Source organism: Artemia franciscana, unplaced genomic scaffold, assembly GCF_032884065.1.
Source record: "Artemia franciscana unplaced genomic scaffold, ASM3288406v1 Scaffold_1949, whole genome shotgun sequence".
NCBI lineage: Eukaryota > Metazoa > Arthropoda > Branchiopoda > Anostraca > Artemiidae > Artemia > Artemia franciscana.
The window spans coordinates 14059-40208 of NW_027063029.1; the positions used below are offsets into that span (position 1 = coordinate 14059).

The 26150-nt window shown below is 36.7% G+C and overlaps 1 protein-coding gene across 1 annotated transcript; it reads left to right on the forward strand.

The window, feature by feature from the left end:
* Window positions 1–1873: 1873 nt before the first annotated feature.
* Window positions 1874–25635, forward strand: LOC136042762 (ABC transporter F family member 4-like). The gene is made up of 8 exons (XM_065727721.1): window positions 1874–1904; window positions 5467–5588; window positions 8528–8633; window positions 9647–9796; window positions 20564–20873; window positions 22664–22886; window positions 24376–24442; window positions 25508–25635. The coding sequence occupies exons 1-8, from the start codon at window positions 1874–1876 to the stop codon at window positions 25633–25635; spliced, it is 1137 nt and encodes a 378-aa protein (XP_065583793.1).
* Window positions 25636–26150: the final 515 nt, after the last annotated feature.

Below are 26150 nucleotides of genomic sequence, written 5' to 3' on the forward strand. Positions count from 1 at the left end.
GGGGAGGATGGAAAAGGAGGGAGGATGGGGTCGTGAGTGCCTTCGACGCTGGCCTAAAAAGGGTGGGGCCTCCCTCCGAAATCCATACCTGTTTTTTGTCAAATTCTTAGAACTGACATCGTACACATGGGAAGGTATAACTTGTGGCTTAGAGAATAACCTACTAAACGACTTTGGTATAAAAACATGATACTTGTCACAACCGAAACAACGACCCGACGTAAAAACAGAACAAATTGAAACATGGTCAAACGAGCACGAACTTTTATTGCAAGAACCCGTCAGAAAATATTTGCAAATATGGAGCCGATTACATCTTTTTCAGTGGTTACATTTTGCACGTAAAAAATCCTTGCAAACTGATTTCGTTGATTCCTTATTTTCAATTACACGTTGATCACCATTTTTTTTCCAGGCAATTCTTCCGTTTCCTTCACTTTCATATGCCACAAGTTTCTCATAAGCAATTTCAATATCTGCATCGGATTTCGTAGTAACCTTATTAGTCTTTAAAACAAAGGTGTCATTATCCTCTTTCAAATTCAGCATACAACCGGAAGCCGTTAAGTTATTCCTGTATTCGGGAGCCTGATCCTCTACCATACTAATAGAGGATTTGTCAGTGGGATTACGTTCATGAATGATTGATTTCATTTTAACATTGTTAACTTGACTGTTCCGGTCAATGTAATTGCTAATCACCTGGTAAGTCACTGGTTCAAACGCCCTTGACCTCTCAAATGAATTAACGAAGGGTAATATAGCATTTTCTGAATTTTTTATTTTCACTTGATTGACTTCATTATTCTTTATTATATCACTGTTTTGAGTTACAGATAGGGGTTCAGAAATTACGGTCGAAATGTAGCTTAATAACTCTTCTAGTCTGTCTTTTAATGGTTTAAGAATATCAAGATTTGTCTGGCAAGCAAAATCTTTAACACAGGGCTTTGGATACGTTAAATTTTCTCTGGTAACATATGAGTAAGGTTCGGTCTGAACCGATACCTCGCGTGAGCAGGTGCGTAATTTTCCAATGGTGGTGTTCAGAGTATAGGATGGGTCGACGGAAGAAAAGGTCTGGCACTTAGTCTGACAAGAAACTTCAAGAGGGGGGGACGTCACTTCGTGTTGTAAATAGGGAGAGGCTAGAGTCAACTTCTGCGAAGGGGGGAGCACCGGCAATTTGAGCTCTTTTAAGATATTAAGCATCATAGCTCTTGAATTTGGAGAACGAGGGGTGCGAGGTGAAGGAAAAACAGGTGAATTTAAAGGATTTACCTTATTGATTGGCATTTTCTTAGAGGAGCAGTCAGGACAACACCAGCTCTCACTCCAATTAGCTGTATCAATTCTGGCACATTTATCAGCTCCTGCGTGAAACGAGCAATTGCACCCTCCACACTTCACAGAGTTTGAAAAGACTCTAAGCTTACATTCGGGACAAATTAGTCTTTGTCTGACCATTGTTTCTTAAGAGGTCAATGGTCTGGCTGAAAAAACTTGGCTCAACAGTTAACAACACTAGATGACACTAACAACACTAAAGACTTTCTAAGAATACTGAGAAGAATCTTGAGAAAAAGACTCTATATATATCCTGGTATGGTAAATGTCGATTGGGATAAGATAAGATAAGGAGTGATCGGATTTTAATGAAACTTGATATTTAGAAAGATCTTATGTTTCAGATGCTCCATTCTCAGTTCGAATCGGATCTGGGGACATAGGGGGTAATATGCATCTTTGTATGTATCCTTAATATGTATCCTCTGAAGGTACCCATTCAAACCTCTATGGGGACGGGAGGCAGACTCTTAAGTCTTATCATCCAAAATATGTAAAAGAATAGGTTTTGGAATCTCAATTAGTAATGGCTTTGAAAGGGCCAGCAAGTGTCTTAGGTTTGTCTTTTTGGGCTTTGACCTTCCAAGCAATACGGGGTTAGGGGCCCCTAAATTCATTTCATTAGGATGTCGAACTTTTTAGCAGTAAATGTGTATCTTGAGGCTATGGGTTTTTAGAGCCTAGACTCGATTCAACACCTATGAGTAGGAGGGAACGAGGGACTTTCAAATTCTTCTCCTTATTACATTTACCAAAAGAGACTTAAGATTCCAACAAAACCCAGCGAGAACTAAGACCTAGACTCTTGGTCTTAGACTCTTAGTTAGGCCTTTTATCGGTCTGTAACCTATACGATCTATATGGAACGGGGTGCATCAAAATTTGTATTCTGACTAATTAGTAGATAGACTGTTAGGATTTATTAAAAAAAAAACCTGTTGTCAGCTTAAGCCCGTGATCGATCGAACCTCTGAGGTTGGCTACATTCTTGTCAACTGCACCTACTTTAAGATCTCAGTCACATTTCGTAGGGATTAGCGTCTATGAATTCTGTTACCCCTTTAGAGGGGTCAAACCCATTCCGATATGCATTGCCTGTTTTGCTGTTTCGTAGCTGTGACTCAGGAGAGCAGTTGCTCCAGCACATTACGATGCCTTGTCACCGGAGGTCTTGATTTCTGTTCCATTTGGAATAGTGAAATTTGATATTTTATTGTTCAGAAAATAATAATCGGAAATACAAGCTGATAGCCTTTAGCTTAAAGTCGATTATTCCACATTTCCTTTTTATACTTCCGGTATTTATTGCTGTAATATTTGAGGTACCCGCTTTTGTAACGCTCTGTTAGTTCTATTGTACAAATATCCTGCTGAATTAGAAGTATTTGGATATTTTGCAAAAACAACGTATTTGCTAAGGTATGCTTACTAATCTTTGTGAAATTAAATTGTTTCCTCTCCTCATGTATTTGTGTTGAAGAAATACTACCCTTGGAATTTTTTTTTGAAAAATTTATCTTCAAAGTGTAAACAATTTGGCTTGAAAAATACGCTTTGCTGGCATTGGGTACACTTTCCTCAAATAATCTGTTGGTCCCTATGCTCAGATACATTTTTGCCCATCTGTGTGCCTGCTATCGGGGTAAGGGGGCCCCAACATTACCCTTGGAGAAATTTGAAGATTTTGAACAAAAATGAAGTTTTCGAAGTGATTAGATCCCACTTGGAGCAATTATCTGATCCCCCTCCCTCAAGGCTCGGATATGTGAGTACCTAAGCTTATGATCATAGCCACATCTTCCATATTAAAATGATTAAATAAAATAAATACACTAAAACCGTATGTATTAATTTAAAATTTGATGCTAGTCGTGGTTTAAAGCTTCTTACCAAATCGGTGCCAAAATTGAATTTGACTGTCAGCCCCTTCTCCACAAAAAAATCTATCCTGTATTGGTGTTGCTGTTTATTATCCTTTCCCTGTTGTTTCAGTGATTTCTACGTATTAGCTCAACGCTCGACTAGACGACCATTTATCTAAATTTCAGTTTTATGGGTTAACATCTATGGGGAGAGCGAAGAAATAAACAATCGACAGCTTTTAGGGACAACTACTTGTTATGATTAGTAATTCCAGGTCAAATAGGTTCAAATTTAATCGGACTATGATATATCTTGTCTGCCGCTAACTAACCCTTATGTTTATGAAATAATCTTGCGGTGACTGAAATTTGTAAGTCAAATATTATGGGATCGCTAGTAGTTTTATTGTTGAGAGGGTTCCAAATAGAGTTCGCATAACTCATGTGTTTATTCTATAACTTACTACTTCTTAGCGTTTTTATGACTAAATATGGCTGAACTATTATAAAAAAAGATTGAATATGGCTCAAATATATGTATCTATAAAGCTTTTTATAGGCAAACTCTGAGGGGCAGGGAAAAGCCCCCTACCCACAAATGCATATCATCTGAATAAAAACCGAAAAGATTGGTCATATCTCAACCAACTTCGTCAGGAACAATAGTTATTCTATTAGTGACACCTTTTCAGAGTCTGGATTCATTTAACCACTGCGGTGAGAAGCAACGAAGGTCCTTCAGTTCGGTTCCCTAACATCTCTACAAGAAAAGAACGTCGAATCCAAGCCAAACTATTGGAAGTAAGAGCTAGGCTCATGTTTGCCTTTTTGATGTCTGCACATGATCCAATACATGGAGAAGTGAGGGTGAAGTAGTCAACGTCTCCTTTTATTAGCCAAATTACTAGGCGGACTGGTGGAGTTCATTCAACAAAACCTCATCATCAGCTTCGGGTGTAATGTTGTGTGGCTATGCTAGATGAGACTTATGTGAGAGAAGGGCCCCTACTTCCATAAGAGTGGCCTTTTGGATGTCAATTAACTAGACTTAACAGATAGGACCCTTTTTTAAAATAGGATTTTGGGGCGTACTTTTAGTGTGTAACTGCGGAACATTAAGGAGCTTTCGTTAAGTATTAGAATTAGTTCGTCAGTTGCTAAGAGTTAATTGTTAATACTAAGAAATTCAGAATCTTCCTTCAGAAAGTTCGTTTTATTTGTTTGTCTCTTAAGTATTTCAGTGAAGGGGATTGCAACGCCTCTGACTTTTGACATAGTAAGGTGAACATGATTTGTTATCGCAATTGATTCTATCCGAATAATTCTTAAGGGTGAAAAATGGACCCAGTTACTTTTTCTACGTTATACCTATGCCCCAGATAAAACGCACCATGTACTTGGGGGAAATTAGTCAGTGTTATGGCTATTATACCATTTGTTATCTCTGTAAAATTGAGTTCGATTTACCGTCGACCCGCAAATAATCTGCACAGAACTAGTAATCAATGTGCGTGTAACAGAACCCATTTGTTGTCCCTCACCCCGGTAGAAATTCTTTGGTACATGCCTGAGCTACAATTACTAGATTTATTGGATAAATAGTTTATATTTGTTGTTCATTTTTATAGATGAACGCCATTCCGTGACCTAGTAAGGTCTCTGAGACTGAGGGCTATAAAAAAACCCTATTGTTCTCAGAATTTTTACTCTGGCATCTCGATCCTTTTTGGGCCGAAAGCTGCTGTTTTGAAATTCTTAATGCTGTAAATTGGTACTTCACGCGATATATCTCTTTTTATTTTGCATACAAGCTTTATTTGAGTGAGACATCTTTTTAAAACCTACGAATACTTGTTGAGTAAGATTACCCTGGAAAAAATAATCAACAAAACATGTATGTGTACCAATCTTTTGAAGAAACATGAAATTACGTAGTTGCTCAGATAGGGTTTAGCTTTAGGGTTCTCTTACATACTAAATTTCACTTCAAAAGGTTCACAACTAGTATATGCAATTAAACGGTGTTGTTATGTACTAATTTATTCCTTAGACTTATTATGCGAGTTTTTGTTTTTGAACAATTTTACGCTTTTGATTCCAAGCTGCTTTACCTTCTTTTTAATTTGTTGGACTATTTCTTCTTTTTTTTTACTATTGCTGTTTCTCTTTTTTTTAGAATAAATATCATACCTTATTTTAACTTTTTTCAATCTTTTTAATGAACAAGTTTCAAAATTTAAAATTTAAATTTTCTCAGAAAATTTGGCGTCAAAGGCAGAGTTTGCTACCAAGCTACTTTCTGAAAATGAAGCTGTAAGCAGCGAACCTACTACAAGTACTGAAAATACTCGAACAAGAAGAGGACACCAAGCGTCTATAGTAAGTTACTTATACCCTACTCCAAGGACGTATCCACTATTTTTTTTTCAGGGGTGTTTTCACAGAAAAAAAACTTCAAAAGTGCATCAAATATTTGTTTATAGTTATTTTGTTACATTTTTACGAGTTGGATAAAATTTTTGGGACGGAGTTGTTCAAACCCCATAATACCCTTACCCCCTGGATACGACCGTACCTTACTCCTTATATTAATAAAATTAGTTTCAGTTTGTTACATTTTATGGTGAAATCCCTTTAAAAATATATAAATTTTTAATTTCGCCTAGCTTGTTAATTTGATTAGAAATAATGTGATACTAACTTGTCAAACAGAAAAGTACATAGGAGTTTGTTTTCAAGGGGGCCTAATAATACTACTACTATTACTAACAACTGACCGCAGCACCAAGCCACCTGAGGCCAACACAGCTACGTATATTTCTCCTCCAATCCAGTCTATTTAAAGCCCCCCTTCTTACATCCTTCCAGGAAGTTCCCATTTCCTTTAAATCTTTCCTTATGACATCCTCCAACCCCAGACGAGGACTAACTGCTTTCTGTTTAGCCATAGACGGTTGGCCGAAAAGGACAATCTTCGGCATTCTGTCATACTTCATCCGCAGAACGGGCCCTAGCCATCTCAACCTTTATTTCCTTATAGCCCTAGAAAGTGGGATCGAACCGCATTTTTCGTAAAGCCTACTGTTTGAGATACGGTCAGTCAGCCGGGTACCCACAACAATCTGTAGGCAATTTCTCTAGAAGACATCTAGTAAATCTTCATCTGCTTTTCGGAGCACTTATGCTTCAGAGCCATATTTGACCACTGTCATCATTGTAGCTTCCAATATTCTAATCTTGGTTTGCAGACTTATCTTCCTATTATTCTAAACTTTTTTATTTTTAACTGTGAAAATACACCCTAAGCCTTGGCTATTCTACTTTTAACATCTTCACTGCTCCCACCGTCTTTACTAACAATACTGCTAAGGTAAGTGAAGCTGCCCACTTGATCAATCTTTTTGTTACCCAACATCACCTTTTCTTCTCAAAATTAATTTTCAAACCTATTCTAGCACTCTGAACTCGCAAAACCACTTAAAGTTCGTTCATTTTGCTTATTCTTTCATCTAGGAAGCTTAAGTCATCAGCATAATCTAAGTCCAGAAAAGTTTTTCTCCCCATTTGATTCTGTGGTCTCCATTGCCTTTCCAGTGCTCGTTAAGAGAAAGTCCATCAAAATGATCCATATAAAGGGGGCTAGAACACAACCATATTTGATTCAATACAAAACCAGTTGCTAACTTCATTTCCTACCTTAACCGCAGCAGTATTATTCTCGTACATAGCACTAATCACTTTAGTGTATTTGTCTGGTTTAGCATACAAGAATAAAAGCTTTTCAAAAGCTCTTCTATCGACAGAAATGAACGCTTGCTCATAATATATAGAATGTGCTTTTGAATTTTGATACGGCTTTCGTTTAATGAACCATTGTTGTAGGATAATGAAACTAAAAGGTAAAAAAATAAAATAATAGAGAATAGTTATACCAGTTGCTACATAAAACAGAACAAGTGAAGTTTTGTCATAATGATTGTCAGTGTTATAAAGAATAATCCTCTTTTTAAAACTTCCTAGTTTATATGAAAAGCCCAACTCGAACATTCGGTTATTCATATTTGTGTCAAATGGAGATAACTGCGGTTTTGAACCGCTTTTGTTAAATTCAAATACTTTTCGAAACTATCAAGCGCAAACTTCAGGCACTCTTAAACTGTTCCAACCTGTTAATTGGACTTTAAATTAAGAAGGATATTAGGAATTAACCTTTTACACGCAGTTGTTTATGGTCAAAAGTAATAATGATTTTATATTAGCTTTCATAGGTTGATGTAGCTTTGGTTTAATAAATCGGGATAAGAAAATGATTCTATTAAATTTCAAATTCTGTTTAATTATAAATATTATTTTTATCATATTATTTTATTATTAAATATTACATCATTATTCTTCATGATTATATTTTTAGATCATACTATTTTAAACTATTTTAAACTAATAAACTATTATTCTACTGTTATTATTTAACGTATTATTGTTATTATACAGTATATTATTTGATATTATACCCGTTTTGTTATTGTATATTATAATATATTATATTCGTTTTAAAACAAATACATTAGATTTATATAGTTGTAGAATTTGAAATAAGATTTTAATTTTATTAAAATTTTTGGAATTAAATAAGGCGGTTAATGAAAAAAGAAATTGGCTAAAAAAGAAAACCACTTATGGATTTCTGGCGAACTAACACACTTTTAAGGAAGAAAGAGAAGTTTTGTGACTTAGATTTTTTGACGGTGTATGTAGGGTGATGATTTTTCTTCTATGAAAAAGAAAAACTTGCCTTAAAAAGGTGCTTGCTTAAATTAAAAGCCACACTCAAAAAGCTGATTAAATATATGGATGTTAAAGAGCATAAACTATAGTTTGGGCCTTAGTGGCCAACCTTAGATGCTTCGCCAACCTGGAGAACGCAAAACGCTTCAAGTTCAACTGGGGTTTGTCAAAATATTATCCAAGAAAAATTTATTTAGTTTTATATACTATTATCAAATTTATATTATGTTATGCCGTCTTTACATCATATGTAGATACGTTATGAAATTCATATATGTTATCAAATTTACAGTTTTATATGTTATTTATCATTTTGTTGTTTGTATTATTATCATTATTTAGATAATTACTATTTTTTTTAATGAATTTTAATACTTTTTAGAAATAAATCTTGTTTTTAGGTTAGTCAAGTATTTTGGTTATGTCAGGGTCACAGTGGCAAGAAAATTAATGCCGTCTGGCTGATGCCTCAAAGAATGTAAAATATGTTTTTTCGATTGGCTTCTGAATCACTCATTTTTTTTCCTTTGTAGGTGGCTTCAAATAAAATAAAGAATACTCTACAATTCGAAAAATCAACAGCAAAGTTAAGGAGAAGGAATGATGCTAGCCAAGTTGGAAATATTGCTGAAGCTTTAAGTGAGTGCCTTTTTAGAATCCAGGATATAAATGTTTTTTCTACCCCCTCCTCCACTCAAAAACAGAAATGTTTTTTTTTACTTCTTTAAGGGAACTTGGTATCAGCTGGGAAAGATGGAAATGTATGACCAGAATGAGTATGATCGTGCTCGTAAAGTTGGAAATGTAGTTGAGGTTTTGATTGAGTGTCTCTGTGGGAACTTTTATATTTATATATTTTTTAGGGGTTAGCTCTTCTTCTGTTCGGAGATCTCTTTGAAGATCCTCAATTTTTTTGTACTTTTGTGAAATTTATTCCTCAAATGGAATTGCGAATGTCTGTTATTAGCAATGTTTTTTTTTCCGACAATTAAATTTGTCGTTGAATAAGTATACTATTCGGGCATCCAAATAAATCTTTGAGAGGGAGAGGGTGGGTGGGGCAGTGCTTGTTCTCGCATCTCTTGTGGCTGGGGCAAAATTTTGATTAGTGCAGACTAAATTTTGACAGAATTTTCATTTTATTAACAAAGTATTTTAAATTTATTAATTGATTAATAATTTTTTGTATTGTTTAACTTATTTAAATTACTATTAATTACTCTAATTAATTATCATTTTTTATTTATTTTCATTTTACTAAATAAGTAGTAATGTATTAATCATTTCGATTTATGAACTGTGCCGTCTACAAAATATACAAAAAAGGACTACGTTATTGTAACCGTTACATGATTGATTTTAAGTTTTGTGTACCTAAAATTTCTGCACCAGGGACAAGTGCCCCCTCTTTCCCTCCCCAAAAACCGCCTCTGGACAGAGGTAGGGAGGAAGAGGGGCATGGGAAGGGCGAGGCCATAAGAGTTTTATGCAAGAAGAAGATAAAAGAAAATAATTTAATTAACTGTTTTTGTTTCTGATTACTTGTCTCCCTCTTTGATTTTTGCCCTTCTTTTTCTTATTTCTCTCTGAATTACAGTAATTACTGACTGAAAAATACATACAGCAGTTTTTTAAGATAAATTTACTTTTAGATGGTACAATTAACTTAGATGAACCCTCATGGAAAACACGAAAAAGAAGGAAAAGAAGGAAAAAATTTCCTTGTGTTAAATATCTTCGTGTTTCATCAGAAGAAGAAGAGAATACAAACGAAATAAAGGAAGACATTTCAACGGGACCGGGTAAGTTTCTTTGTTAAGTTTTCTGCTTTGAAGCAAGAGTTGTTAACTCATACCCTTTGGCAGGGCCGTGCCCGGGATTTATTTCGGGGAGGGGGTAAAAAAACAACAAAAATTTGATTATCTTCATTTTTATACGGATACCGATAAGTGAAGTCGAGACATCAATTTTCGGGATGAAAGTGATGCGACTGCTGAAATTTAGTAGTTCGAGTCTTTTCTGCTTGATAAAAAAAATACTTTAAAAAATGCTATAAAAAGTGGAAAAAAAACAGGGCACATTTGCACTTTCCCCAAGCTCTTTTAAAATTTGCCTCATGTAACGCACCAACTTTTAGACTACCAAAGGTTAAACGTACAACATAATGTTTAGATTGCAAGGTTGATTAAATCTTTAAATTTCCTGAGTTTCACTTTATTACAATCTTTACACTTGGGGGAGGGGGGGGGGGCAAAAATTTATTGTTCAAAATCTTTGGGGCAATGTTTGCTTTTTCAAGGAACAGTACAAAAACATCTTAAGGTTCAGTAGGGGGGGGGGGATCCGGAAAGGCCCTTTTCTTTTTTTCTTATGGCTACTGCTTATATTTAGACATTTTGCGACATTTTAGGCTACGTGAGGATCTTTGCGTAGTTGGTAGTTTGATGATTGACAGCCGTTCTATTGCTACCGCTACTAACAACTCACTGCGGTACCGAGTCGCCTGAGGCCAACACAGATACGCACGCTACTCCCCCTTCCCAACCTATTCAAGGCTTCCCTCTTTTCAACCCTCCCAGGTAGTTCCTTCTTTATGATATCCTCCCACCCCAAGCGCAGGCGACTCACTTTCTGTTTAACCCTAGACGGTTGGCCGAAAAAGACAATCTTCGGCAATCTGTCATCCTTCATCCGCAAAACGTGACCTAGCCATCTCAACCTTTCATTATAGCCCTAGAAAGTAGGATTGAACCACAATTTTCGTGTTGCCTACTGTTTGAAATACGGTCTGTCAGCTGGGTACCCAGAAAAAACCGTAGGTAATTTCTCTGGAAAACATCTAGCAAATTTTCGTCTACTTTTTGGTTCGCTCATGCTTCAGAGCCATATTCGACCACTGTCATCACTGTAGCTTCCGAAATTTTAATCTTGGTTTGTAGACTTATTCTTCCAGGCTTTATTTAAATGTGAAAAAAAACACCTTGAGCCTTGCCTCTTCTATTTTTAACATCTTCGCCACTCCCAAAGTCTTTGCTAATAATGCTATCAAGATAAGTGAGACTGTCCACCTGATAAATTTTTCGTTACCCAACGTCACCTTTTCATCTTCACTGATTGTTAGCCTTATTTACTTCGTCTTCTTATCATTGGTTTTTAAACCTATTCTAGCTCTCCGAACTCGCAAAACCTCTAAAAGTTCATTTATTTTGCTAATACTTTCATCTAATGCTTATATCATAAGCATAATCTAAGTCCAGGAAAGTTCTCCCTCCCCATTTGATTTCATGGTCTCCCATTGCCTTTCCTGTGCTGCTCAAGACAAACCTCAAGATAAAATCCATCTAAATGATCCATATAAAGGGGGGCAGCGGTTCTCGGTTTCTCTATTTCTTGATACCGCCCCGCCCGGAGGACTTAGGTTGAACCTGAAATTAGCAACCATTGATTCGGTCCTCCACAAAAATAACCGGAGGCACTTCAAGCACTGCATCTGTATCGTCTCTTAGGAAATCGCAATACGTGATTACAACACTGGAGGTTTCTGACGAGTTAGATATAGGCGGGTGGTTCTCTGCTGTATTTTGAATGGCATCCTTGCTGATGGTGGTGGTCGATATATAGTAGTATATTAGGTTCAAGGAGGCTCATTCCGAGGTTTTTGATTCGGTAATCGAGAATGATTCCTGATTCCATCGCACTTCATATTTCCTGAAACCATTAAGAGGTTCTAGGTCAATCTTGATAGGAGATAAAACAAAAAAAACAACAAGTTTTTTAAATGAAAGTAAGGATCGACATTAAAACTTAAAACGAACAGAAATTACTCCGTATATGAAAGGAACTTTTCCTCCAATGTGCCTGCTCTTTACACTAAAGTTTGACTCCCTCTCTTAACTCTATTTTTAAAACAGTAAAAAACTTTAGCGTAAAGAGAGGGGCGCATTGGACTAAAAAAGACTAAAGTATGTCCTGGGAAGGTATTTTGAAGCAACTAACTCCACTCCTTCTCCGTCTAAAGGGCCCTGACCTTTAAAAATATGTGTGTTATAAAAGTGAAACCTTGCATATTAGATCTTCTGCTTAATTGAAGTACAACAAAATTGTTTTCAGCTTCGTAAATTTGCTCAATTCCATTTTATAAGGTTTTAAAGATAAGCAAATACATTTCCTAAATTTTGAAGAAAAACACTGATATGGCTCAAAATTCTACTCAAATTAAAGAAATTGCATTTTCATAACTAAAGGCAGAGAAAAAGCAGCTAGTAACTGAAAATTAAGGTAAAATGTTGTTTTGTCAAAATTTCAATAGGTATAGATCTATAAAAGAGAAATAAAAACAACTGAACACGTATTCGCCATCTTTTTTCGGATAAAATAAATAATTTTTTTTATTTTTAGGGACAGAGGTTTGAAACCTCTACATTCTCTGATATGCTGAATCTGAAGGTATGAACTTTATTAAAATCTCTCTATTTTTTGGAGCTGTTTACCCCCTTTTTGAAAATCACGCAAATTCTCCGGATCGTAGTTTTTGATGGTTTAATTTAAATTTTATGAGTTTTTATGGCACTTGGTATTAACCAAGTGACATATAGCAGTCGCCAATTCTGTCAGTCTGTCGGTCTGTCTGTCGGTCTGTCGGTCCCGGTTTTGCTACTTTAGGCATTTCCAGGTAAGCTAGGACGATGAAATTTGGCAAGCGTATCAGGGACCGGACAAGATTAAATTAGAAATAGTCGTTTTCCCGATTTGACTATCTGGGGGGGGGGGGGGAGTGGGGGCCCGGTTAATTCGCAAAAAATAGAAAAAATGAAGTATTTTTAACTTATCAGCAGGTGATTGGATCTTAATGAAATTTAATGTTTGGAATGATATTGTGTCTCAGAGCTCTTATTTTAAATCCCGACTGGATCTGATGACATTGGGGGGAGTTGGAGGGGGAAAACCTAAAGTCCCGGTTTTGCTACTTTAGGCACTTTCAGGTACGCTAGGACGATGAAATTTGGCAAGCGTATCAGGGACTGGACCAGATTAAATTAATTATAGTCATTTTCTCGATTTGACCATCCTGGGGGGGGGGGGGTTTGGGGCCGGTTAATTCGGAAAAAATAGAAAAAATGAAGTATTTTTAACTTATGAGCGGGTTATTGGATCTTAATGAAATTTGATGTTTGGAATGATATTGTGTCTCAGAGCTCTTATTTTAAATCCCGATTGGGTCTGATGACATTGGGGGGAGTTGGAGGGGGGAAACCTAAAATCTTGGAAAACACTTAGAGTAGAGGGATCGGGATGAAACTTGATGGGAAAAATAAGCGCAAGTCCCAGATACATGATTGACATAATCGGAACTGATTTACTCTCTTTGGGGTAGTTGGGGGGGAGTAATTCTTAAAAATTAGAAAAATGAGGTATTTTCAACTTATGAACGAGTGATCGGATCTCAATGAAATTTGATGTTTAGAAGGATATCGTGTCTTAGAGCTCTTATTTTAAATCCCGACCGGATCTGGTGATGGGGGCGGGGAGTTGGGAGGGGGAAACCTAAAACTTGGAAAACACTTAGAGTGGAGGGATCGGGATGAAACATGGTGGGAAAAACAAACACAAGTCCTAGATAGATGATTGACATAAACGGAACGGATCCGCTCTCTTTTGGGTAGTTGGGGGGGGTATTTCTGAAAAAAAATGAGGTATTTTTAACTTACGAACGGGTGATCGGATCTCAATGAAATTTGATATTTAGAAGGATATCGTGGTTCAGAGCTCTTATTTTAAACCCGACCGGATCTGGTGACATTGGGGGGGGGGGGAGTTGGGACGGAGAAACCTAAAAATTGGAAAACACTTAGAGTGGAGGGATCGGGATGAAACTTGGTGGAAAAAAAACACGAGTCCTAGATACATGATTGACATAACCAGAACAGAGCCGCTCTCTTTGGGGTAGTTGGGGGGGGGGGGTTAATTCTGAAAAATTAGAAAAAATGAGGTATTTTTAACTTACGAACAGGTGATTGGATCTCCATGAAATTTGATTTTTAGAAGGATATCGTGTCTCAAAGCTCTTTTTTTAAATCCTGACCGGATCTGGTGACATTGGGGGAAGTTTGGGGTGGGGAGACCTAAAATGACGGGAAACGCTTAGATTGGAGGGATTGAGATGAAACGTGGTTGGAAAAATAAGCAGAAGTCTTGCATACGTGATTTACACAATTGGAACGGATCCGCTCAATTGCAGGGGGGGGGGGGGGTGATTCTGAAAAATAAGAAAAATGACGTATTTTTAACTTACGAAGGAGTGATCGGATCTTCATGAAACTTCATATTTACAAGGACCTCGTAACTCCGATATCTTATTTTAAATCTCAACGGGATCAAGCGTAATTGGGGGGGGGCAGTTTGGGGGACCGGAAATCTTAGAAAATACTTAAAGCGGTGAGATCAGGATGAAACTGGATGGGAAGAATAGAAACCTGTCTAAGATACGTGACTGACATAACTGGACCGGATCTGCTCTCTTTGGTGGAATTGGGGGGGGGGGTAATTTTGAAAATTGAGGCATTTGTAACTTACGAAAGGGTGACCAGATCTTAATGAAATTTGATATTTAGAAGGATCTTGTGCTTTAAAGTTCTAATTTCAAATTCCGACCAGATCCTGTGACATTCGGGGGAGTTGGAGGGGGGAACCGGAATTCTTGGAAAACATGAAAATTGGAGAATTTATATCTTACGAATAGATGATCGGATCGTAATGAAATTTGATTTTTAGAAGGAATTCATGTCTCAGAGCTCTTATTTCAATATCCCGACCAGATGTTTTGACATTGTGGGGATTTGGAGGGGGAAATCTTGGAAAAACGCTTGGAGTGTAGGAATCGGGATGAAGCTTGGTGGATAGAATAAACAAATGTCCTTGATACGTGATTGACAGAATCGTACTGGATTCGCTCTCTTTGGGGGATTTGGGGGGAGGGGTTCAATGATTTGGCGAGTTCGGTGCTTCTGGACGTGCTAGGGCGATGAAAACTGGTAGGCGTGTCAGGGTGCTGCACAATTTGACTTGATAAAGTCGTTTTCCCAGATTCGACCATCTGGGGGGAAAAAGGGAGAGAAAAATTAGAAAAAATTAGGTATTTATAACTTACGAGTGGGTGATCGGATCTTAATGAATTTTGATATTTAGAAGGACTTTCTGACTCAGAGCTCTTATTTTAAATCTTGACCGGCATTAAGCCTCTTATTTTCCTTTTTAAATCAATCTATTGATTCATAGAATTTTGTTAGAGCTCATACCATATGATCTCTTGGCTCTTAGCTCTTCTCGCCTCGTCACAAGTGCCATATGAGCTCTTAGCTCTTGTTTATATTACGAATCAACAAAAAAGAATCTATATCGTTGAGTTTATTAGTTTTTAACCAGTTTTTTTTAAGGGGTTTTGGTTACTATTAGGCCGAGTCACTCCTTACTCCTAGTTCGTTACCACGAACTGTTTGATTAATCTTGAAACTTGGATATCAGAATATCCTCGGAGCAGAATAGAAAATATAGCTCTCCCCCCTCTAGTCAATGTTCTTTCTAATCATAGTAATCACTGCACCCGCAGTTTATTTCAGCCCGTCTAATACCTGCATATAACTGTAGCTTATAAATAATAGAAAAGGTTTCCTGTTTTTCTTTAAACTAGCATTATTTGAACTATTAACCAACGGTTTCTGAGAAATAAAACTTCACATAAAAAACGGGCATAATAACAAAATTCGTAGTTTGGCCCATAAAATAAATAATACTTTTATGGATCATATTTTCGGGATCACTTCATTTTTAATCCTTTTTTCCCTATTCGAAAAGCCCAGTGCATTACGTCATTTAGTTGCATGCGACTTGAAAATTGGTGTGGCAACAAACTAAAAAAGTATACATTTTGAATTATCATTGTTGAAACTTTATAGAGATTAAATGATTTTTTTTTAACTGAAAGTAAGAAGCGACATTAAATTGAACAGAAATCATTCGGTATGTGAAAGGGGCTGTCTCCTCCTCAACACCTTACTCTTTACGCCAAAGTTTGACTCTTTCTCACAATCCTACTTTTTAAAACAATAAGAACTTTAACGTAAAGAGCGGGGTGTTGTGGAGGGGACAGACCATTTCATATACGGAATAATTTCTGTTCGTCTTAAGTTTTAATGTTGCTCCTTACTTTCAGTTGAAAAAACTTGTTTTTATTGTCATTGCTAAAACCTTATATAGATTAAATAAAATAAAAAAATTAACTGAAAGTCAGGTGCGACATTAAAACGAACAGAAATTATTCCGTATATGAAAGGGACTTTCTCCTCCTCAATGACTAGCTCTTTATGCTAAAGTTTGACTCTTTCTCACAATCCTACTTTTTATGGCACTTGGTATTAACCAAGTGACATATAGCAGTCGCCAATTCTGTCGGTCTGTCGGTCCCGGTTTTGCTACTTTAGGCACTTCCAGGTAAGCAAGGACGATGAAATTTGGCAAGCGCATCAGTGACCGGACCAGATTAAATTAGAAATAGTCGTTTTTCCGATTTGACCGTCTGGGGGGAGTGGGGGCCCGGTTAATTTGCAAAAAATAGAAAAGATGAAGTATTTTTAACTTATCAGTGGGTGATTGGATCCAAATGAAATTTGATGTTTGGAATGATATTGTGCCTCAAAGCTCTTATTTTAAATCCCGACCGGATCTGATGACATTGGGGGGAGTTGGAGGGGGAAAACCTAAAGTCCCGGTTTCGCTACTTTAGGCACTTCCAGGTAAGCTAGGACGATGAAATTTGGCAAGCGTATCAGGGACCAGACCAGATTAAATTAGAAATAGTCGTTTTCCCGATTTGACCATCTGGGAGGGGGGGGGAGTAGGGGCCGGTTAACTCGGAAAAAAATAGAAAAAATGAAGTATTTTTAACTTATAAGCGGGTGATTGGATCTTAATGAAATTTGATGTTTGGAATGATATTGTGTCTCAGAGCTTTCAAATCCCGACTGGGTCTGATGACATGGGGGGGGAGTTGGAGGGGGGAAACCTAAAATCTTGGAAAACACTTATAGTAGAGGGATCGGGATGAAACTTGATGGGAAAAATAAGCGCAAGTCCCAGATACATGATTGACATAATCGGAACTGATTTGGTCTCTTTGGTGTAGTTTGGGGGGGGGGGGGTATTTCTTAAAAGTTAGAAAAATGAGGTATTTTCAACTTACGAACGGGTGTTCGGATCTCAATGAAATTTGATGTTTAGAAGGATATCGTGTCTTACATCTCTTATTTTAAATCCCGACCGGATATGGTGATGGGGGCGGGGAGTTGGGAGGGGGAAACCTAAAACTTGCAAAACACTTAGTGGAGGGATCGGGATGAAACATGGTGGGAAAAATAAACACAAGTCCTAGATAGATGATTGACATAAACGGAACGGATCCGCTCTCTTTTGGGTGGTTGGGGGGGGGGTATTTCTGAAAAAAAGAGGTATTTTTAACTTACGAACGGGTGATCGGATCTCAATGAAATTTGATATTTAGAAGGATATCGTGGCCCAGAGCTCTTATTTTAAACCCGACCGGATCTGGTGACATTGGGGGGGGGGGAAGTTGGGAGGGAGAAACCTAAAAATTGGAAAACACTTAGTGGAGGGGTCGGGATGAAACTTGGTGAAAAAAAACACGAGTCCTAGATACATGATTGACATAACCACAACGGATCCGCTCTCTTTGGGGTAGTGGGGGGGGGGGGGGGTAATTCTGAAAAATGAGAAAAATGACGTATTTTTGACTTACGAAGGAGTGATCGGATCTTCATGAGACTTCATATTTAGAAGGACCTCGTAACTCCGATATCTTATTTTAAATCTCAACCGGATCAAGTGTGATTGGGAGGGGGGCAGTTGGGGGGACCGGAAATCTTAGAAATTACTTAAAGCGGTGAGATCAGGATGAAACTGGATGGGAAGAATAGAAACCTGTCTAAGATACGTGACTGACATAACTGGACCGGATCTGCTCTCTTTGGTTGAATAGGGGGGGGGGGTAATTTTGAAAATTGAGGTATTTGTAACTTACGAAAGGATGACCAGATCTTAATGAAATTTGATATTTAGAAGGATCTTGTGCTTTAAAGTTCTAATTTCAAATTCCGACCAGATCCTGTGACATTCGGGGGAGTTGGAGGGGGGAACCGGAATTCTTGGAAAACATGAAAATTGGAGTATTTATATCTTACGAATAGATGATCGGATCGTAATGAAATTGAATTTTTAGAAGGAATTTATCTCTCAGAGCTCTTATTTCAAATCCCGACCAGATCTTTTGACATTGTGGGGATTTGGAGGGGGAAATCTTGGAAAAACACTTGGAGTGTAGGAATCGGGATGAAGCTTGGTGGATGGAATAAACATATGTCCTTGATACGTGATTGACAGAATCGTACTGGATTCGCTCTCTTTGGGGGAGTTGGGGGGAGGGGTTCAGTGATTTGGCGAGTTCGGTGCTTCTGGACGTGCTAGGGCGATGAAAATTGGTAGGCGTGTCAGGGAGCTGCACAATTTTACTTGATAGTCGTTTCCCCAGATTTGACCATCTGGGGGGCAAAAGGGAGAGGAAAAATTAGAAAAAAATAGGTATTTATAACTTACGAGGGGGTGATAGGATCTTAATGAATTTTGATATTTAAGAGGACTTTGTGACTCAGCGCTCTTATTTTAAATCTTGACCGGTATTAAGCCTCTTATTTTCCTTTTTAAATCAATCTATTGATTCATAGAATTTTGTTAGAGCTCATACCATATGATCTCTTGGCTCTTAGCTCTTCTCGCTTCGTCACAAGTGCCATATGAGCTCTTAGCTCTTGAATGCACTATTGAATAAGGGATCGAAGAAAGCAAAAGCACTAGCCAAAGCTGAAGCGTCCGAGAAAGATAACTTGGACGTGTTGGTTGATGGAAATTCATCGCTGGTTGAGCGTATAGGTAAACTTTTAACAATATTCCTTACTAGTTTTGTCTTCACTTCTCAGGCCAAGGAAACACAGATGTACATAAGCCTTCAGACCCGTATCTCAACTTCAATTTTACCTGTATTTTACATATGATCCTCCTGTTTTTTATTTTCTCACAAGTTCGGTCATCCCTGTTTTGAAATATGCTTCTGCTAAAATATATTTCCGTTTATGTGCATCCTTCTAGAAGCTAAGGCAGACATGAAATAAAGATTTCATCTTCACTTAAGAGTCAATAAACTAGATACGTGACAAAAGAAAGTAGAAGTTATTCCATTTATTTTTATTTTATTTTTTCTAATGGTCTTTTAAAAAGAATTCAAAATTTAAGATTGCTGAGCTCAAGGCTAGAATGAAAAAGTTTTCAATCATAATAGAAATAGAATGGACAATTTATTTCTCATAAATAAAAGAAAAAAATAATTCAGAGGAAAAAAGTAGAGGGAAACAGAGAGAAGAAAGTAGAGATGAAAATATTGCCAGTGTGACTAAAAGGAGTCAAAGCTACTGCAGGCAAGATGGTGAAAAATCTAGTTAGTCGATTCTTGAAACTTTTTTCTTTTGTTTCAAGCTGCAGCTTTTTTTATTTTTTGTTATTTTGTCTACTGCTGTTTTGATTCTTATTTATTTGGAATGATTTCTTTTTCCCTTTTGTCTGTTTCTCACGGTTTTTGTTAGCTAGTTAGAAGTGAGGTGATAGGATAAACTATTCGATCAAGGAAAGTTTTAACTAAATGTTATAATATATTTCCGCACATTTAGTGTAGTTGAACAATCTGATTATTTGGACTAGATTAGAAACTATTGGTAAAAACCAGCTGAAGATCTAGAGGGAAAATTAGTATCGACTGCGCATAAAAGGTCACGTAGGCAATGAAATCTACTTTATGAGAAGCATAGACGCTTGGCCACGTTCTGCGGATGAAGGATGACATATTGCTGAAGATAGTCCTTGTTAGCGAACCGCCAAGGGCTAAGTGGAAATCAGGTCGTCCGTAGCTGGTGCGGGAAGATGTCATGTAGAAAGGTTTAAGGGAAACGGGGACTTTCGGGAAGGTTGTAAAGAGGGAGGCTTTAAATAGATTGGTATGGAGGAGGAGTGTGCGTAGTTGTATTGGTCTCAGGCGGCTTGGTGCTGTGGTAAATTGTTAGTAGTAAGAAGCAGTAGTATGGACGCAAGTGGGAGGAGCTGTGTTTCATCCCAAGCTGGTGATATATTTACGATTTTTTCAGTAATAAAGGAACATAGACTCATACATGTGCGACAACTTTTATATTTAATGCTTTCGTTGTTGTTTCCTTGTTATTCGTCTCGTCATGAATACTGATTTTTTTTTAACGCCGAGTTCAATGATCCCGATTTGAGTAAAAAAAAAAAAATGTATCGAGTAAAAAAAAAAAAACTATTTTTCTTCATTTATTTTCAAAGCTCGTGAAATGTCTATACGTATTCATTTGGAATCCTTGTACACCTACTTCGACTATTGATTGATCTTAGTATTGATAATTTACTAAATCGATTTTCTATTATTTGAATTTTTTCAGGGGGTAGCATGAAAAAATCCAAGGCTAAATCATCCAATAAAGATGGATTGAAACAGGCCACCCTGGATTTCAAAAAAGGAGCTTCTCCAAAGAAAGGAAAGAAAAAAGGTAGAGACAGTGATAGCGACGACGATGACGATATTAACGTTGTTGAGCCGGAAGAGGACATAACGCCGGTTCGTGAAAAAACTTCAAGACGAGCAGCAGCTGCAAAAGCGAAGTACGCGGAAGACTCTGATGTTGAAGAGTCTGAAGGTGAAGAAATCTTCCATGACAATGATATCGGTGCCGATAGTTTTAAACCCAAAAAGTAAATATTGTTCCTTAGTTTTTTAAGATTTTTTTTTTTTATTTAACAATTTTTTCAACAGGAACTTGGGGAAAAGCAAAAGGCTCCGAGTTGCGTCGAAGCCTGGTGTGTTCGAGACGACTATGACAAATCTAGCTAAATTGCAGTGCGGAATTATCTTGTAAGGGAAAAAGAAAAAAGAAATTTGGCCTTGTGTATGATATTTGGTGTTAAATTGGTTTATTTGGGGCACAAAGGATGGATGTTGGTTGCAAGATGCTACGCTTTGAAAAATAAAATTGTGCCTGCTCACTCAGTGATCATATAATAGCGACTCTGGTGGATTATTCGTGTCCTTAGGGGGTTAGAAAACATATCCTTACTATTTCGCATGCAGGGGGGGGGTTGTGACAAAACTATGGCTGCCAATTAAGCTGGGATGATTTTACAACACGTTTCAATCCTTTGAGAATTTCCTTATAGATGGCCAAAACACTTCATTGCAAGTTGTTTTGCTTATAGTTAGAATCCAGATGTCCAAATATCGTGGCCTGGCTTTGGCCTCAGGTTATTTTCTTGCAAATTCAGTTTTGAGTCTATTTTGGACCCTTGAAAATTTGGTTTTTGGTAGAAAAAGGGCAAAAACATTAGTTTCAAGCTTAGTATTTATTGTTAAATTCATTTTATTAAAGTTAGGCTACATAATTTGCAAGCACAGATTTATCACTCAAGTTAGGTAATAAATTCAAAACAATTTCTCCATTTTTCCATCTACCATGTTTCTTTTGTCAGCTTTGTTATTTTGGTAAATGTTTAGTCTCCTTCCAAGTGCTCTAAAGTGTGGATTACTGCATATAACAAGATTCTGATGATCACATTGTTTCTGTGTCATTATTAGAGAAGTGCATCCAGTTTTAAGGTTTCTATAATCCCTCTCCAAAAAGACTAGGCTATAATGCATAAAGTGGGCTTGCTTACAGGTAACATCACCTATAGAGCATAGCATATTCATCCATGAGCCCTGCATGCAACAGGGCAAGGTCTGTGTTCTATATTTGTTCAACAAAAATTAATAAAAATAAAAATAAAACAAGGCTTATTAAATAAATTTATAATACAGACCTCTCCCCACTGCCTGCAGGGCTCAAGGACTAATATGCTCTGCTCTATAGGTGATGTTTACATATAAGCAAGCCCTCTTTACACATTTTTTAGTTTGCTTCATAGAGGAGGAGGGTCAACCAGAAATGGATATGCTCCTAGAATTAGCATTTGTAAGTATTATAGTATAGAAACAATGCTGCTTTGCAGCATTGTCTCCAGTTTAGACTGCTTTTGATGAAACTGAACATTTACCTTCTTTCTCCTGCAGTTGGCAGTCAGTTTGTTTTAAACCTGCAGTGTTGCACCATTATATACAATTTTTATTGTTTCTAAATTTACAAGTACTTTTAAGTATCTGATGTGCTGCTAGTCTTTAATTGTGTTCTTTAACAAAGTTATAAATATCATCTAAATCCTTTTTTTAATGAGCTAATAGGTAATCTTTTATCCTTGAATTACTCTCTGAATTAATATCTTGAAAATATAAGAGAGACCTTCAGTGCAATTTTACCAGACTTATGTATGTCTTGCATTCATGCTAAATTTGAACTTCATCTCAAATTTATTCTTCCTTTTTTTGTATTTGTTTTCAATAATTTATTTTCTGCTGATAATCAAGGTTAGGCTATAGAAGATAATTCTCAGTATAATATATGCAAAATTCTAACATGTCAAAATATCCACTAAGAAAATATAATTTTTTTTAGCACCAAAATGGCTCTCTCAGGGGATGATATTAAAAAAATGAAAGTTGCTGATTTGAAAACTGAGCTCACTAACAGAGGGTTAGATAGTAAAGGTCTTAAAAAAGACTTGGTGGAAAGATTAAAGGCTGCAATATTTGGTGAAAATGGAACAGAAACACCAAATAATGGAGGTCAAAACAATGGTGAAGATACTGAAAAGCAAGAAACAGAAGTACCTGAAGAGGTGAGTTGGTTAGAACATTATACTTAAAACACAAGGGGGAAGGGTCAGTATTTTCTTCAGTTGTTTACCAAACAGGAGCTACTAGGCATTTTGGAAGAGTAATAACTCATGTTTTAAATATCTTGTACCTACACTTCAAAATCCAATAGGTTTTTTCTTATATTGCACATCTTATTATGACCTAAAACATTAATGGATCTGTTGGGAGTTTCAGAACCAAGATAATTGACCATTTGTAGGCAGGGTCCTGTTTAACTTCCAATAGGAGTGGTAATTCACAAAAATGTGATGAGGGACATTTTTTATGAAAATACCAAATAATGTGGTTTTTTCCTAAATCTTGGGGGAAAGAGACACATGCCCTAATTGGTACTACTGAATAACCATTATTTTATTGGTATTTTACAAAAAGTAGTAAAATCTAAGTGGCATTTTTCTAGTTTACTTCTTTGTTGAAGTTTTTATTTTTAAGTATTAGAATTTAATTTATTCCTTTTCAGAAATTACAGGTGTCATTACTGGATGGCATCTTCTAAAAATTCCTTAAAATGATTGTTGAAATTTCTATTGAATTCTTTGTATTTCATAAAAAAATAATATTTTTTTAGATTTTGGGTGTTTTTTAGGATAGCACTGTTTATCACACTGATACCCTCTGCTTTTTGGTTATTCAGAATTGCATAGCAGGGATGTTCTATAAGCAAGCATGAATCTTTATAATCTAGTGCGTGAACTTCATAGTTATATATATTTTTATGAACTTAACAGAATGTGAGTCAATCTGACAAGTTTCTATAATGTTGGTCCTGCTTTTAAATACACTTTTGTGTATTACAGTTGACCAATGGTTAATAATATTGCACTGAAACCATTTTTAAAAAAAATGTTGGTTAAATTAGGATCTACCTCTGCCACTTACTAGGACAGTTTAAATCATATTTGATTAATGCAAACAAGACAGTGTAATTAATAATATATTTTAGATAAAATACTTGCACTCCAACTGTCAATTTCACTTTAAATGGTGCTAGACCTTATAGATTTGCTAAAAAGATTTTAGATCAGATACTTGAACCCCAACTGTCAATTTCACTGTCAATAAGTATATAACTAGACCAGCAGTTGCCAACATTTGGTCCATGGACCAGTGTTTAGGTGGTCCAAGAAGAAAATGGACCATAATATAAAAATTTTATGGGGTTTTCTTAAGACTTAGTGAGGCTCTCAGAGCTTCTAAGTAGAAACTCTCTAATGAGAATTGAGTCAATTTCACTGTCAATAAGTATATAACTAGACCAGCAGTTGCCAACATTTGGTCCATAGACCAGTGTTTAGGTGGTCCAAGAAGAAAATGGACCATAATTTAAAAATTTTATGGGGTTTTCTTAAGACTTAGTGAGGCTCTCAGAGCTTCTAAGTTTGGCTTTTTGGAATTTCTCAATAGGCTTTTAATTAATTTTTTTTCTAATAGTTTTTTTTTTCACTTTAGGATGAGTCAATGACTAAAGAGCAAGACCAAAAAAAGGAAGAAGAAACTCATGAGACAAAAGTCGAAGGTAAGGCAAAAAGTTCAAGCCAGTTAGGCATTAATAATTCAGTTTCAAATATATATATTTGTCAGGGATATGGAGCTGCTTATAATCTATAACCAACTCAGATTTCAGATATCTAACAACTCACTGCGGTACCGAGTCGCCTAGGGTCAACACAGATACGCACGCTACTCCACCTTCCCAACCTATTCAAAGCTTCCCTCTTTTCACCCTGCCAGGTAGTTCCTTCTTTATGATATCCTCCCACCCCAAGCGCAGGCGACCTGTTTTCTGTTTAACCCTAGACAGTTGGCCGAAAAGGATCTCTATTTTAATGAAACTTGATATTTAGAAAGATCTTATGTTTCAGATGCTCCATTCTCAATTCGAATCGGATCTGGGGACATAGGGGGTAATATGCATCTTTGTATGTATCCTTAATATGTATCCTCTGAAGGTACCCATTCAAACCTCTATGGGGACGGGAGGCAGACTCTTAAGTCTTATCATCCAAAATATGTAAAAGAATAGGTTTTGGAATCTCAATTAGTAATGGCTTTGAAAGGGCCAGCAAGTGTCTTAGGTTTGTCTTTTTGGGCTTTGACCTTCCAAGCAATACGGGGTTAGGGGCCCCTGAATTCATTTCATTAGGATGTCGAACTTTTTAGCAGTAAATATGTATCTTGAGGCTATGGGTTTTTAGAGCCTAGACTCGATTCAACACCTATGAAGAGGAGGGAACTAGGGACTTTCAAATTGTTGTCCTTATTACATTTACCAAAAGAGACTTAAGATTCCAACAAAACCCAGCGATAACTAAGACCTAGACTCTTAGTCTTAGACTCTTAGTTAGGCCTTTTATTGGTCTGTAACCTATACGATCTATATGGAACGGGGTGCATCAAAATTTATATTCTGACTAATCGAACCTCTGAGGTTCGATTAGAACCTCTAGATTCGATTAGAACCTCTTCGATCTATCGATCGAACCTCTATGAGGTTGGCTACATTCTTGTCAACTGCACCTACTTTAAGATCTCAGTCACATTTCGTAGGGATTAGCGTCTATGAATTCTGTTAACCCTTTAGAGAGGTCAAACCCATTCCGATATGCATTGCCTGTTTTGCTGTTTCGTAGCTGTGACTCAGGAGAGCAGTTGCTCCAGCACATTACGGTGCCTTGTCACCGGAGGTCTTGGTTTCTGTTCCATTTGTAATAGTGAAATTTGATATTTTATTGTTCAGAAAATAATAATCGGAAATACAAGCTGATAGCCTTTAGCTTAAAGTCGATTATTCAACATTTCCTTTTTATACTTCCGGTATTTATTGCTGTAATATTTGAGGTACCCGCTTTTGTAAGCGCTGTTGGTTCTATTGTACAAATATCCTGCTCAATTAGAAGTATTTGGAAATTTTGCAAAAACAACGTATTTGCTAAGGTATGCTTACTAATCTTTGTGAAATTAAATTGTTTCCTCTCCTCATGTACTTGTGTTGAAGAAATACTACCCTTGGAATTTTTTTTTGAAAAATTTATCTTCAAAGTGTAAACAATTTGGCTTGAAAAATACGCTTTGCTGGCATTGGGTACACTTTCCTCAAATCATCTGTTGGTCCCTATGCTCAGATACATTTTTGCCCATCTGTGTGCCTGCTATCGGGGTAAGGGGGCCCCAACATTACCCTTGGAGAAATTTGAAGATTTTGAACAAAAATGAAGTTTTCGAAG